This window comes from Chenopodium quinoa, unplaced genomic scaffold (genome assembly GCF_001683475.1).
Source record: "Chenopodium quinoa cultivar QQ74 unplaced genomic scaffold, ASM168347v1, whole genome shotgun sequence".
In the NCBI taxonomy this organism is placed as follows: domain Eukaryota; kingdom Viridiplantae; phylum Streptophyta; class Magnoliopsida; order Caryophyllales; family Amaranthaceae; genus Chenopodium; species Chenopodium quinoa.
Window position 1 is genome coordinate 1366708 of NW_018743283.1, and position 12677 is coordinate 1379384.

Consider the following 12677-nt stretch of genomic DNA (forward strand, 5'->3'; position numbering starts at 1 on the left):
GACTGTGAGCAAATTGAAGATTCCGATCACCGACACAACCGCTTTTGGTGTGTCATTGGGCAACGACGAAGCAATTAAGGGGAGAGGGGTATGCTATGGGGTACGACTGAATGGGGGACTGGTGGTCGAAGAGGATTTTTTTGCCGCTACAACTGGGCAATTCTGACGTCATATTGGGCGTCCAATGGTTGGAGAAATTAGGTGAGGTGGTAACAAATTGGAAATTACAGAGGATGAGCTTCACGAGGGGGGAAGAGATAGTCACCATTAATGGTGGTCCGAGCCTCGCAAGAACAGGTGTCACACTAAAAGCTATGATCCGTACTATGAGAAAGGAAAATGGTGGTTTACTGGTTGAGTTGAGCAGAATCGAAGGGAGCAAAGGTGAGCCTAAAGGAGGGCAGGTGCCAGAATTTTTACAAGAAGCAGTTGAGGAATATGGGGGGGTGTTTGAGGAACCCAAGGGGCTACCACCGAACCGTGGTCATGAGCACGCGATCGTACTTAAGGAAGGGTGTAATCCGGTTAGCGTCCGACCCTATCGCTATCCACAATTTCAAAAGGATGAAATTGAGAAACTCATCAAGGAAATGTTAGAGGCCGGTATAATTAAGCCGTCAACAAGTCCCTTCTCTAGCCCGGTGTTATTAGTGAAGAAGAAAGACGGCTCGTGGAGGTTTTGCGTAGACTACCGTGCTCTCAACAAGGAGACGGTGCCAGATAAATACCCGATACCGGTCATCGATGAGCTCTTGGATGAGTTACACGGGGCTCGGGTTTTCTCTAAGTTGGACCTCAAGGCGGGGTATCACCAAATTTTGGTTCGACCGGAGGACACGCATAAAACCGCGTTTTGGACTCACGAAGGACACTACGAGTTCCTCGTTATGCCGTTCGGATTAACCAATGCACCGGCCACCTTCCTTCCAATCTTTGATGAATGAGGTATTTCGTCCCTTTTTACGCAAATTTGTCCTTGTATTTTTTGATGATATACTTGTGTATAGTGCTAGCCAAGTGGAGCATGTGACACATTTGAAAGCCGAGCTAGCAACTCTTCAAAAACATACCTTGTATGCCAATCAAAAAAAGTGTTGAGTTTGGCAAAGAAAGAGTGGCTTATTTGGGCCATATCATTTCACATGAGGGAGTGGCAGAGGACCAAGACAAGATTAAGTCAATGGTGGAGTGGCCCACTCCAAAATCCTTAAAAGAATTAAGAGGGTTTTTGGGCTTAACCGGTTACTATAGAAAGTTTATTAGTAACTATGCCCATATAGCCCAACCGCTAACGGAGCAGCTTAAAAGAGATAATTATGGGTGGTCTCCTATGGCAGAAGCAGCGTTCCAAAAATTAAAAGAAGTCATGACTACTGCTCCTGTGCTTAGCATGCCGAATTTCCAGAAAATTTATGTGTTAGAGACGGATGCATCGGGATTTGGACTAGGGGTCGTACTCATGCAAGAAGGACGACCTATAGCCTTTTTCAGCAAGGTTTTGGGCCCCGTTGGCCGAGCAAAGTCAATTTATGAAAAAGAGCTAATGGCGGTGTGCTTGGCGGTTCAAAAATGGAAGCATTACTTGTTGGGGAGGAGGTTTATCGTGAGGAGTGACCAACAAAGCCTCAAATTCATTACACAACAAAGAGAGGTCGGGTCGGAGTATCAAAAATGGGTGAGAAAGCTAATCGGCTTTGACTTTGATCTACAATATAAGCCTGGGGTCTCGAATAGGGTGGCCGACACCCTATCAAGGAGAGGAGAGGACAGATTTAGTGGTGAACTTGAAGTGATGGTAACCACGCAAGCCGTGAATTGGGAAGTGTTGGAGAAAGAAATTGAGGGGGACGTGCAACTGCAGAAATTGAGAGAGGAAGTTGAAAGAGGAAAAGGAGCAGTGGGTTATTCCCTTGAAAATAACAGACTGTTATTTAAAGGGAGGATGGTGATCCCGCGCCACTCACGTTTGAAGAAAGCTCTGTTACAAGCCTACCATGATTCACCAGAGGGGGGTCATATTGGAGAAACAAAAACACATCTAAGGATGGGGTCGGAGTGGTTTTGGGCGGGAATGAGAAGAGATGTGGCTGACTATGTAAGAGGATGTGCAGTGTGTCAACGGAACAAACACTCACAACAATCCCCGGGGGGTTATTGCAGCCGCTTCCGGTTCCGGAGCGGGTATGGGAGGATATAAGCATGGACTTTATTGAAGGACTCCCTCGTTCCAAAGGGATTGACACCATATTGGTTGTTGTTGATCGATTAACCAAATATGCTCACTTCATAGGCCTTAAACACCCGTTTACGGCTCTTAGTGTGGCGGAGGTTTTTGTTCGTGAGGTAGTGCGGCTTCACGGTACCCAGTAGCATCGTCTCTATCAGGGATTGCGTGTTTGTGAGTACTTTTTGGAGAGAGCTATTTCGGTTACAAGGCACCGAGCTGAAGAAGAGCACATCTTACCATCCACAAACGGATGGCCAATCCGAGGTGGTGAATAAGAGACTAGAGACGTACTTGCGGTGTTTTGCCGGAGGACAGCCGAAGGGGTGGGCTAAGTGGCTTGCGTGGGCTGAATACTCGTACAACACCACCCCTCACTCATCCACGCAATTCACCCCCTTTCACGCACTCTATGGGAGAGAACCACCAAAGCTGTTTCGCGTGGGGAACAGGACAAACCACTGTAAAGAGGTCCTACAAGAAAGGGATCTAATGCTCGATGAATTGAAGGCCAATTTGGTTCGGGCCCAGCAAATCATGAAAGAGGTACGAAGATGGTAAACGCCGTGAGGTGGAGTTCCAGGTGGGGGATCATGTTTTCCTCAAACTCCAACCATACCGGCAGCGGTCACTTGCAAAAAGACCGTTCGAGAAACTGGCGACCAGGTATTATGGGCCTTTTGAGGTGGTTCAAAGGGTGGGTGCCGTGGCTTACAGGTTGTCCCTTCCCTCTCAGTGCCATATTCATCCGGTGTTCCATGTATCGCAATTGAAGAAGGCAATGGGAGAAATTCCAGTTTCACCAACTATACCAGAGCAACTCACTCCGGAACTTGAGTTAGTGGTAGAGCCCGAAAGTGTATTGGAGGTTAGACTATTGGCAGGCCATGGTCCGGACTATGCCATACTGATTAAGTGGCAAGGATTGCCGGAGTTTGAATCTACTTGGGAGGACGCTGCGCTTATCAAGGAGCAATTTCCAGCCTTCCACCTTGAGAACAAGGTGGCGCTTTTGGGGGGCGGTATTGCAATGCACCCGCGGCCACCAATCACTCTGACTTACAGCAAGCGCCCAAGACAGCAGCAAGGCACCAACAACACTCATCCAACGGCACACTAAAGCAACAGCAGAGCAGGGAGTTTGGCTTATTGGGTTTTCACTGTGGTAACTTGGAAGAAGACAAGTAGTAAAGTAATTAAGGCCCTTGCCAACTTTTGTAAGCTAGTGGTAGTATAAATAGTAGTTGTCTCTAAAGAAGTAGGCATTCAGAAAGTTGTATTTGTTCACTTGGAGAGTGATGGCCTCAAGCCATTAACGCTACGCAAGCCTTTGAGCTTTAATCAATCAACTACCAGACTTTACTCCTGTTAATAGTGTTTATTCACGCGTTCCGTTGCACTTTAGTATATGTTGTTTGAGTTTTTCTCATTCCCCATTTCCAATTTCACGCTAACAGATGTTAAAATCACTACTTTAAATGCATTGCAAAGGGAAGTAGTAGATAAATTAAATAAATAAACCTGACCATGAGAGCAATAGGAGGTAAAAGATAGCTCAATTCAACATTTTAACAAAAGAGTGCAATTGGATATAATCTTTAAGTATGTCACAATTTCTCTCCCATCACAATGCCAACAAATAAAAGCAAAGCATAAGGTTCAATTGGTTTCTTGGGACTTCTCACAAATCATGATTTCACTCATAAACTCCATCATTGATAAAAACTTTGCAAGAACTAAGGAAACAAGGTTGGCAAAACCCATAATAAAGGCCACAAATACTTCTGATCGGGCACACACTACAATGCACACCTAGATCTAGGTGTACCCAAAGCTGTTATATCTTGCTCATTTTGGACTTTCTTTGTTGTTCATTTGGAAGCAAATAAGTAGAAATAAAGCCTTGGGTGCAACTATACCCATAAACACCTAAGAATTCTAATTCATAACTCGACAATAAAGAAACTGAAACACAAGCAAAACGCTCATCACATTATACCTTTTCAGCATACGTAGAAAAGGCTGGAGGATGAGTCTGAACTACAAGATCAAAGAATTTGAAAGCCATAAAGCGAACATCAATTGCTAAATTTGTCATTGCTTTGAATATATACGCCATAATAAGAGATATAGGAGCCCCCTTAATGTCCTTCAAAAGATAAAATGAAGTAACATAAAGATGAGAACATCACAAATAAAGTAAAACAAACAAATTGAACATGATCAATCCAAATGGAGAAAAAATAAAGCAAGAATGAGTAGAACAACCCTATGGCCTATGCAGATAAAACCATAGATTACATTGCCCACTAATCAAGTAATAGCAACTACAATAATCTACAGCACAATAGCCCAATTGAGAGAGTTTGCCATGCTTTATGAAATGGTCGATCCATGGTGCCCATACTATGGAGGACATAAAGTGCATTAATCTTATTGAGATACCTAAACCAAGAAGTAAAATTCTAAGCTTACAAAACTTTTATAGGATAACTACCATTGCAAATAATATATATGAATTAATCATTACCTATTAGGCCTTTCTCTTTGTTCAGTATATAAGCTACAGTAATCATGAGTCATTTAGCTTTTGTACTATTTATATGCGAGCAGGTGTTCTATGACTAGAGGCAAAAAAAAGCTTTGAGTTTCACCATCACATCAATCATGGAAACTAAACTTCTTTATATAAAAAAAAAAATAAGAAAAAAAAAAAGTACAGCTGAAAAGGCTTGGAAGAGTTTTACAAGTATAATTTCTTCTGAAAGATATTTTGAAAGTACTAAAGTACTACCCATACTAGACATGCAATTCACAGATAATGAAACAATTAAAAAAAGATCTACAAAAGAATTATGTCACAAAATATTCTTGACTCAAACTTTTAGAATCAGCAAAAAAAATTATCAAGTTCCATCATAGCTTTACCACACTTTAAAGGGGAAAAAAAGAGTAAAATACTAAAACCACCAATCATCTAGGGAAGAAAAGATACGTAGCTACACAAACAAAACTTACCTCCTTGCATCCTGGAAGGATAATGGACTTAAATAGTTGAAACAGAGTTTCACGAACTACTTTATCGTCATCGCTGATACGTTCACGCAATTTCTCAATAACAGCATTCTTGTGCAATTTCACCTCGGCTGGGAATTTAAGCAATAAATCCTTGATACCTACCAATGCATCTGCACACACAAAGTATAAACTATTTCTGCATTAAAGAGATGTATTATACCACCAATTGAGTAAAGGCTTTCAAATCGACACAGACCTCTACGAACTTTGACATTATGATGAGATGTTTGTTGCAACAGCTCCTTTAATGTAAGGCCTTTCTTGCTCACAGCAACACCCTCTTTATCCAATGCCACACTTTGCTCCGGAAGAATTATAGCTGCCCAAACACCAGAACGTTAAGAAACCATTAATAAATAACAACCAGCCATTGCATCATGGGAAGCAACTAGAGCTGTCAATTCGGGTTAACGGGTCGGGTTTGAGTCGGGTTAGTGTGAGTCGTGTCATCTCGGGTCGGGTTAATACGGGTTATGACATAACATATGCGGGTTGGGTTCGGGTTGGGTCATGCTTGAGTCGGGTCACATCAGGTCATACATCTTATCGGGTTTAGGTCGGGTTACATTCGGGTCGGGTGAAAAATAGGTCGGGCTAAATTTGGGTCTTTATGGGTTTAAACAAGTTAGGATCGTTCTCGGGTTCGAGTCAGGTTCGGTTCAAGTCAATTATTTACGGGTTATAATCAGGTCGGGTCATTCTCGAGTTCAAGTCGGGTTCGGTTCAAGTCAATAATTAGCGGGTTATAATCAAGTCGGGTCATTCTCTGGTTCGAGTCGGGTTCGGTTCAAGTCGATAATTTGCGGAAAAAATGTTTCGTCCTTGAAGCAACACATAAATTAAAATATAAACTTTGAAAACAAAGTGACATGAATTATTGATCCATTAGAACATTCGAAGTACTTAATAATCCCTTCATTCTATTTTGTTCTTCCTGGTTGCTAACTTCAAAAGGTATATTTTAAATTACGTGGTTGCAAAATTTACAAAGTTAGTATTTAAAAAATACACATTGGGAAAAATCTATCAAGATCATAAGTAATTAATTGTCACAATTTGGCTCTGTATTTGTGAGTTGTGACAACCAATTCAATGAAAGAACAAATAGAAACAAAGGGAATATAAGCTAAATAACTACCGTAATGTTTATCGCCCATTGCGAATGTAAACCACTAAGGACTAATAAAATTAAGCATTTATGCGCTCAAAAAACAAAAGGAACTCAGCATGAAATCAGTTTAGCACTTGCGCATACACATACCCCTGCAAATATGATGGGGGATACGTATGCTCAATGTGCATACGTTGAACATCAATCCTAACTTCAAAGCACGTGATGACTAACTCCAACGAACATAAACTCTAGTTATATGAATTAGCTCTTCTGAACATAAACTCCAATGAACATAACATCATCTTAGTTATACAAAGTAGCTCTTATGTTCATCGGAGTTAGTCTTCATGCTCTTTGAAGTTAGGCTTGATGTTTTAACAATGCATAGTGAGCACTATGCATATGCCTCCACTATCCAATTAACACATATCAAACATCGCGACATTAATCAAAATTTCCAATTTCTAAAGTAATTCATTTTTCAACACTGACAAATACAATAACTAAAAATTCAGTTTTTATTTTAACAACTCAATTCAAAAATTCAAAAGTAATTCATATTTCATAAATTCGAAATCAAAGTAAATACAAAACATTGCAAACTTAGATAATAATAATAATACCTTTGGTTTTAATTTCAGTATTGGTAACATTATGAGCCGGCGGCAACTTCCTGCCCAACTTCTTCTTAAATTTCTGAAAAAAAAAAAAAAAAAAATTAATCACAAATTCATCAAAAACTCAACAAAAAACACTTGGAAGATTAATTCATACCTTGAAATCAACACCACGAGGTTGCGGTTTCTTCGAAGGTGTTTTTGAACGACCCATGCTTCTTTAACAACAAATTTACTACTTTAATTGATGTTATTGAGGTTTAATCAGGGTTTTAAGGGTTGTTTTAGGATAGAGAAAGTGTTATCGAGAAATAGAAGGAGTCGACGAGTCGGGGCAATGGAGGATTACGGTGGCGCCGGCGGCGGGGACGGGGAGGGAGCAAAATAAAAATGCAGGGCGGGAGTAGTAGTTAACTAGAGGAAATACTACCAGTAATAATTTTCTCATTCATGGAGAATATTTTAGACCTAGGTAAATTTAATTAAACCTCCTCGTATTAGAATAATTACATCGGTTTAACTTTTACGCTAGGAAATCTAATTATCAACTTCTATTCTATTAACTATTACTAATTGCGTGGAGCAGGCTATGGCTGGTCTTAATTGCGTGGTGTCTGATGAAATGAACAACTCTTGAATGCCGAGCCAACATCAGAGGAGATTAAAAATGCCCTCTTTCAAATGTATCCAAACAAAGCTCCGAGGCCCGATGGTATGCATGCCTTATTTTTTCAAAATTTTTGGCATATCGTTGGTAATGGTGTCGTTGGCTTTGTGAAAAATTGGTGGAATGGCAATGCGGTTTTGAATGAGATAAATAAGACTTGTGTAGTGTTAATTCCGAAATATGAGAATCCAAAATACATGACGGAATTTCGACCGATTAGTTGTTGTAATGTCATTTACAAGATTATTTCAAAAGTCATGGCAAATAAACTAAAACCTTTTTTGGATAAAATTGTCTCTGTAAATCAGAGTGCTTTTATCCCGAAGAGACTTATCACAGATAATGCCTTAGTTGCTTTTGAAATTTTCCATGCTATGAAGAGAAAGGGTGAAGGTAGAGAGGGGTCAATTGCCATGAAGCTTGATATGAGTAAAGTGTATGATAGAGTTGAATGGGGGTTCTTGGAGAAGGTCATGTATAAAATGGGATTTAGTGATGATTGGGTACGCAGAATTATGAATTGCTTATCAAGTGTGTCGTTTTCTTTTAAAGTCAATGGACACATTTCTGGTTCGGTCATCCCCTCCCGCGGGCTTCGACAAGGTGACCCTATTTCCCCTATTTATTCCTATTGGTAGTAGATGCTTTTTCTACCCTACTGTCAAAAGCAGCTAATGATAACTTGATACATGGTGCAAAAATTTGCAATGGTGCCCCTAGAATTTCTCACTTATTTTTTGCCGATGATAGTATACGATTTGCAAAGGCCTCGATTAGTGAATGCTCGGTGATTGCTAATATAATTAGCACATACGAAAGAGCGTCCGGTCAAAGTGTCAATCTAAATAAAACCGATGTTGTCTTTAGCAAATGTGTTGATGTGGATCGAAGGAAGGAAATTGTGGATATTCTTGGGGTAAGGGAGGTTTCCCATCATGAGAAGTACCTTGGTTTACCTGCCATCATAGGTAAATCACAAAAAGTTATCTTTGCTTGCTTGGAAGAACGTGTATGGAACAAGGTGCAAGGATGGAAGGAAAAATTGCTCTCTAGACCTGGAAAGGAGGTCCTCATTAAGACCGTGGCACAAGCAATTCCGACTTACATGATGAGTATTTTCAAAATTTCGGATGGCTTACTCGATGAAATCCATGCTTTGCTTGCAAGATTTTGGTGGGGTACTAATGATTCATCCCGAAAGATGCATTGGCATAGTTGGGAGGCCCTCTGTCGTCCCAAGTCTCTAGGGGGCATGGGTTTTCGTGATTTGAAAATTTTCAACCAAGCACTTCTTGCTAAGCAAGTATGGCGGCTGCATAATAATCCGAACTCTCTTCTTCACTCTCTGTTAAAAGCTCGATATTTTAAAAATGGGACTGTCCTTGATGCCCTTAGGGGCTTTGATCCGAGCTACTCCTGGAGAAGTTTATGGGGTCCAAATCTTTGCTGCGGGATGGACTCAAGTGGAGAGTGGGAAATGGTAGCTAGGAATGTTCGGGTTTGGCTGGATGCTTGGTTACCTGGAAAGCCGAGTACTGTTGTTCCTTCTCATGGAATTCACTATGACCCTGATTTGATTGTGGCAGACCTGATGCACCAGGGTAGTGGAGAGTGGAATCTTGACTCTCTTAGAGAAACCTTCTCACTTTCTGACTGTGAGAAAATTTTACAGCTCCCTACATCAGTGACAATGCAAGATGATTCAATTTTCTGGTGGCCTATAAAAAATGGGGAGTATAGTGTTAAATCTGGCTATTGGTGGGGTCGATTGGGGTATCTTTCTGAGGGTGAGAATGGTAATGCAAAAGAGGATGAGAAGGTGTGGAAGCTGGTTTGGTGCCCTGACCGCCAACCAAAGCTAAACCATTTTCTTTGGAAGGCTTGTAGGGAGAGTATGGCAGTAAAGGAGGTTCTGTTCAAGCGTCACATTGCAGGTGACGAGCTATGCAGCTGCTGTGGAGTAGAAGTTGAATCAATCCACCATGTATTATTTGATTGTCAATCTGCAAGGGTTGTTTGGGCTGCTAGTGATTTTGAGAGCTTGATTGATGGTGCCCCAAGATTGTCTTTCAAGTCTTCTCTTCTGTGGTTGGCGAGCAAGATTGATAAAGTTCAGTTGGGCGATCTGTTGGCTATGATGTGGTCGATCTGGTTCTGTAGGAACAAGTGGGTTTTTGAGCAAAAATCATTAGATGGGATTATAATGGCCCGGAGCTTTGTCAAGAAGGCTGAGGACTTCAAGAACTATGCGGGGAAAGTGTTTCCCAAGGCTCAGCTTTGTAACAAGCCAATGACATCTAGCTGGTTTTGACCCCCGAAGGTGTGCTGAAAATTAACGTTGATGCCCATTTAGCTTCAACATCTTATGTTGGTCTTGGAGCTGTAGCGAGGGATTGCAATGGGGGATTGGTGTTTGCTGCTGCTCGAAGATTTAATGGTGTTTGGGGTGTCGAACAAGTTGAAGCTGCTGCTGTCAGATACGGTCTTCAAGTGGCTTTACGCCTTGGTTATCGTAGCATTTGGGTGGAGTCAGATTCTTGAAATGCTTGTAATAGAGTGAGAAACCAACTGTCAGGTTTTGCTACTTTGTGTCTTGTGTATGATGATATTTTCAAGCTTGCTACAAGTTTTGAAAACTTTAGCATTACTCATGTTAAAAGGGTGTGGAATTCCGTTGCTCACCTTGTAGCGAGGTGGGATACTCGGGAAAATTTTGAACATGTTTATATGGACTTCTTTCCGCAAAGCCTTGTTGCTCTGGCGGAGGCCGATTTACATTAATATATTCCGTCCTAACGTTTTTTCTCAAAAAAAAAAAAAATAACTATTACTAAAATAGGAAATTGCTTACATCATCCACATCTCAAACTGCATATGTAACTCTCTCGTAAAAAATTTCCCCGCCTAATGCACTTATGATGTTATATATCTATTTGGGTGTTTTTTTTTTTGTTAGGATTTGTTTATTAATCATTTTTATTTCAATCTTTTGACTGTGTCAATCAATAAATAAAATTCTTTTTCTGGTTGGAATAAATAAATTGATATTGAGCTAAAACATTTTAGGTAATTACGATTTTTTTTTTTTTTTGAAGGTTTTGCTTTTATTTGAACGTGTGTTTTTACTAAGGAATTGTGCAAGCAACTTAGCTATGAAGTCATGTACTAATAATATGGTTTTTTGTTATACAAAAATAAACTAATTTATAAGTATGCATATAGTTTAATTAGATCAGATTGACTTTCATTTTTATATTTTATTACGGAGTACTTAGTAATTTATGATGAAAGATACTCTATGTTTCTATGATCTAATTTTTAAGTATGTATGGAAAATAAATAACAGAAACGATTTATTTCGTTCTAATAATTTTTTTTAATCATCGCACGGGTCTAATCTAGTTTACTTGTATAAAAGGTGCCAAACTGGCAAATAAAAGCAAAATGCCTTAGACCCCGTTTTTTAGAGTTGTTTTGCTCTGTCTGCTCTGCTACACTCTGTTTCAATCTGCTCTGCTTAAAAATAATACTTAATATTGAATTATTTTAATAATAAATAATTAATATTTAATAATAATATTATTATTAAAAATTAATATTTAATAATAATAGTAAATAATTAATATTTAATAATAATAATAAATAATTAATATTTAATAATTATAATAATAATTAATATTGAATTATAATATATATATATATATTTAATAATAATAATAATAATAATAATAATAGGAAAAATTCACAACAATAATCCCAACTATGGCTTAGAGATGATCAACATTGGCCCGACCCGCTAGCCCGGCCCGAAAATAGGGCGGGTTTGGGCAAGCATAAACACGCATTTTTAGTTAAAAAGCCCGAACCCAGCCCGAAAAACCCGTTTTGGCCCGACAAGCCCGCTACTTTTTTACGGGTTTGGGCACGAGAAATTGTGTTAAGGCCCGACCCGACCCAATTTTTTTTATCACCTCTACTATGGCCACTCTTCCCAAATTAATCCCAACTATGTGTTATTCTAGTATAATACAAACTATATGATGTATCTTCCCAAATTGATCTAGGTGACCTGCAACTTGTTAAACCAATTACATTTCTATTTTAATTTTTTCTCTTTCGATCTCACTCTCTGCATAAGTCTTACTAGCCACCTCTTCCAAAAAAAAAAAAGTCCTACCTACTAGCCACCAATAACTTAATAACCTTTAGATCCCCACCATCACCCCTCTAAAACAGCCTTACCCAACCCAACAACATCAAGAGCATCAACATTGAGAGGCAACCAACCATTTCACTAGCAGCATGCCAACGTCAAGTCATCAAAAATACCAAAGCAACGAACGTTGACCACTGGCATCTACAAAATCCCCACCTTATTTCCCCACTAATTGGACTCTTTTACAACAGTTGCATTGTCACTGATAGTCTGATGTATGGCTTATATATATATATATATTTTTGAGAAAGTATGGCTTATAAAATTTATTTGATCAAAAACTAAATAAAGAATTAAATGGGTATATTAATTAAATAGAATAATAGTGAAATTAAATGGGTTCATTAATTAAAAGGACCCCTAATCCCTTATGCGAAAAAAAAACCAAAATCGCAAAAAATATTTGAATAGTACTCAAAAGAAAACTTGAAAATTATTGGGAATGTCTTGATGTTTTGATGAAAAGCATGCTAAGATTGGCCAGAGTTGGAAAGGGATAAGGGAGGTGATGGTGGGAACTGGGATCAACCATGGTGGTGCTGTAATGGTTTGAGAATATTGATGGCAAGAGTAAGAGGTCACATGGTTGCTGACAGGTGAAGAAGAAAGAGAAGCAATGAATTAACAAAAATTAGCACCAATCATGACCTTCCACATAGCATCGTAAACTGCTCAAGAAGTTTCAATCGGTAATCAGATTATTTTGAGAAGATACTTGCTAAAATTTGGATTTTACTTGAATAAATTATAGTTGGGATTAA

The 12677-nt window shown here is 39.3% G+C and overlaps 1 protein-coding gene across 3 annotated transcripts in view; it reads right to left on the reverse strand.

Annotated features, from left to right (window-relative positions):
* LOC110735415 overlaps positions 1-7523 on the reverse strand; it is a 40191-nt gene extending 32668 nt beyond the window's left edge. Inside the window, exons 1-5 of one of the 3 annotated variants that reach the window (XM_021915607.1) lie at positions 7191-7523; positions 7040-7112; positions 5499-5621; positions 5243-5412; positions 4224-4373 (exon numbers count right to left, since the gene is read on the reverse strand). In XM_021915607.1, coding sequence (XP_021771299.1) covers positions 4224-4373; positions 5243-5412; positions 5499-5621; positions 7040-7112; positions 7191-7247 — 573 coding nt within the window. In that variant the 5' untranslated portion in view covers positions 7248-7523. The remainder of the gene's footprint in view (positions 1-4223; positions 4374-5242; positions 5413-5498; positions 5622-7039; positions 7113-7190) is intronic. The other 2 variants (XM_021915606.1, XM_021915608.1) reach the window with 2 other exon arrangements.
* Between the last annotated feature and the right edge of the window lie 5154 nt (positions 7524-12677).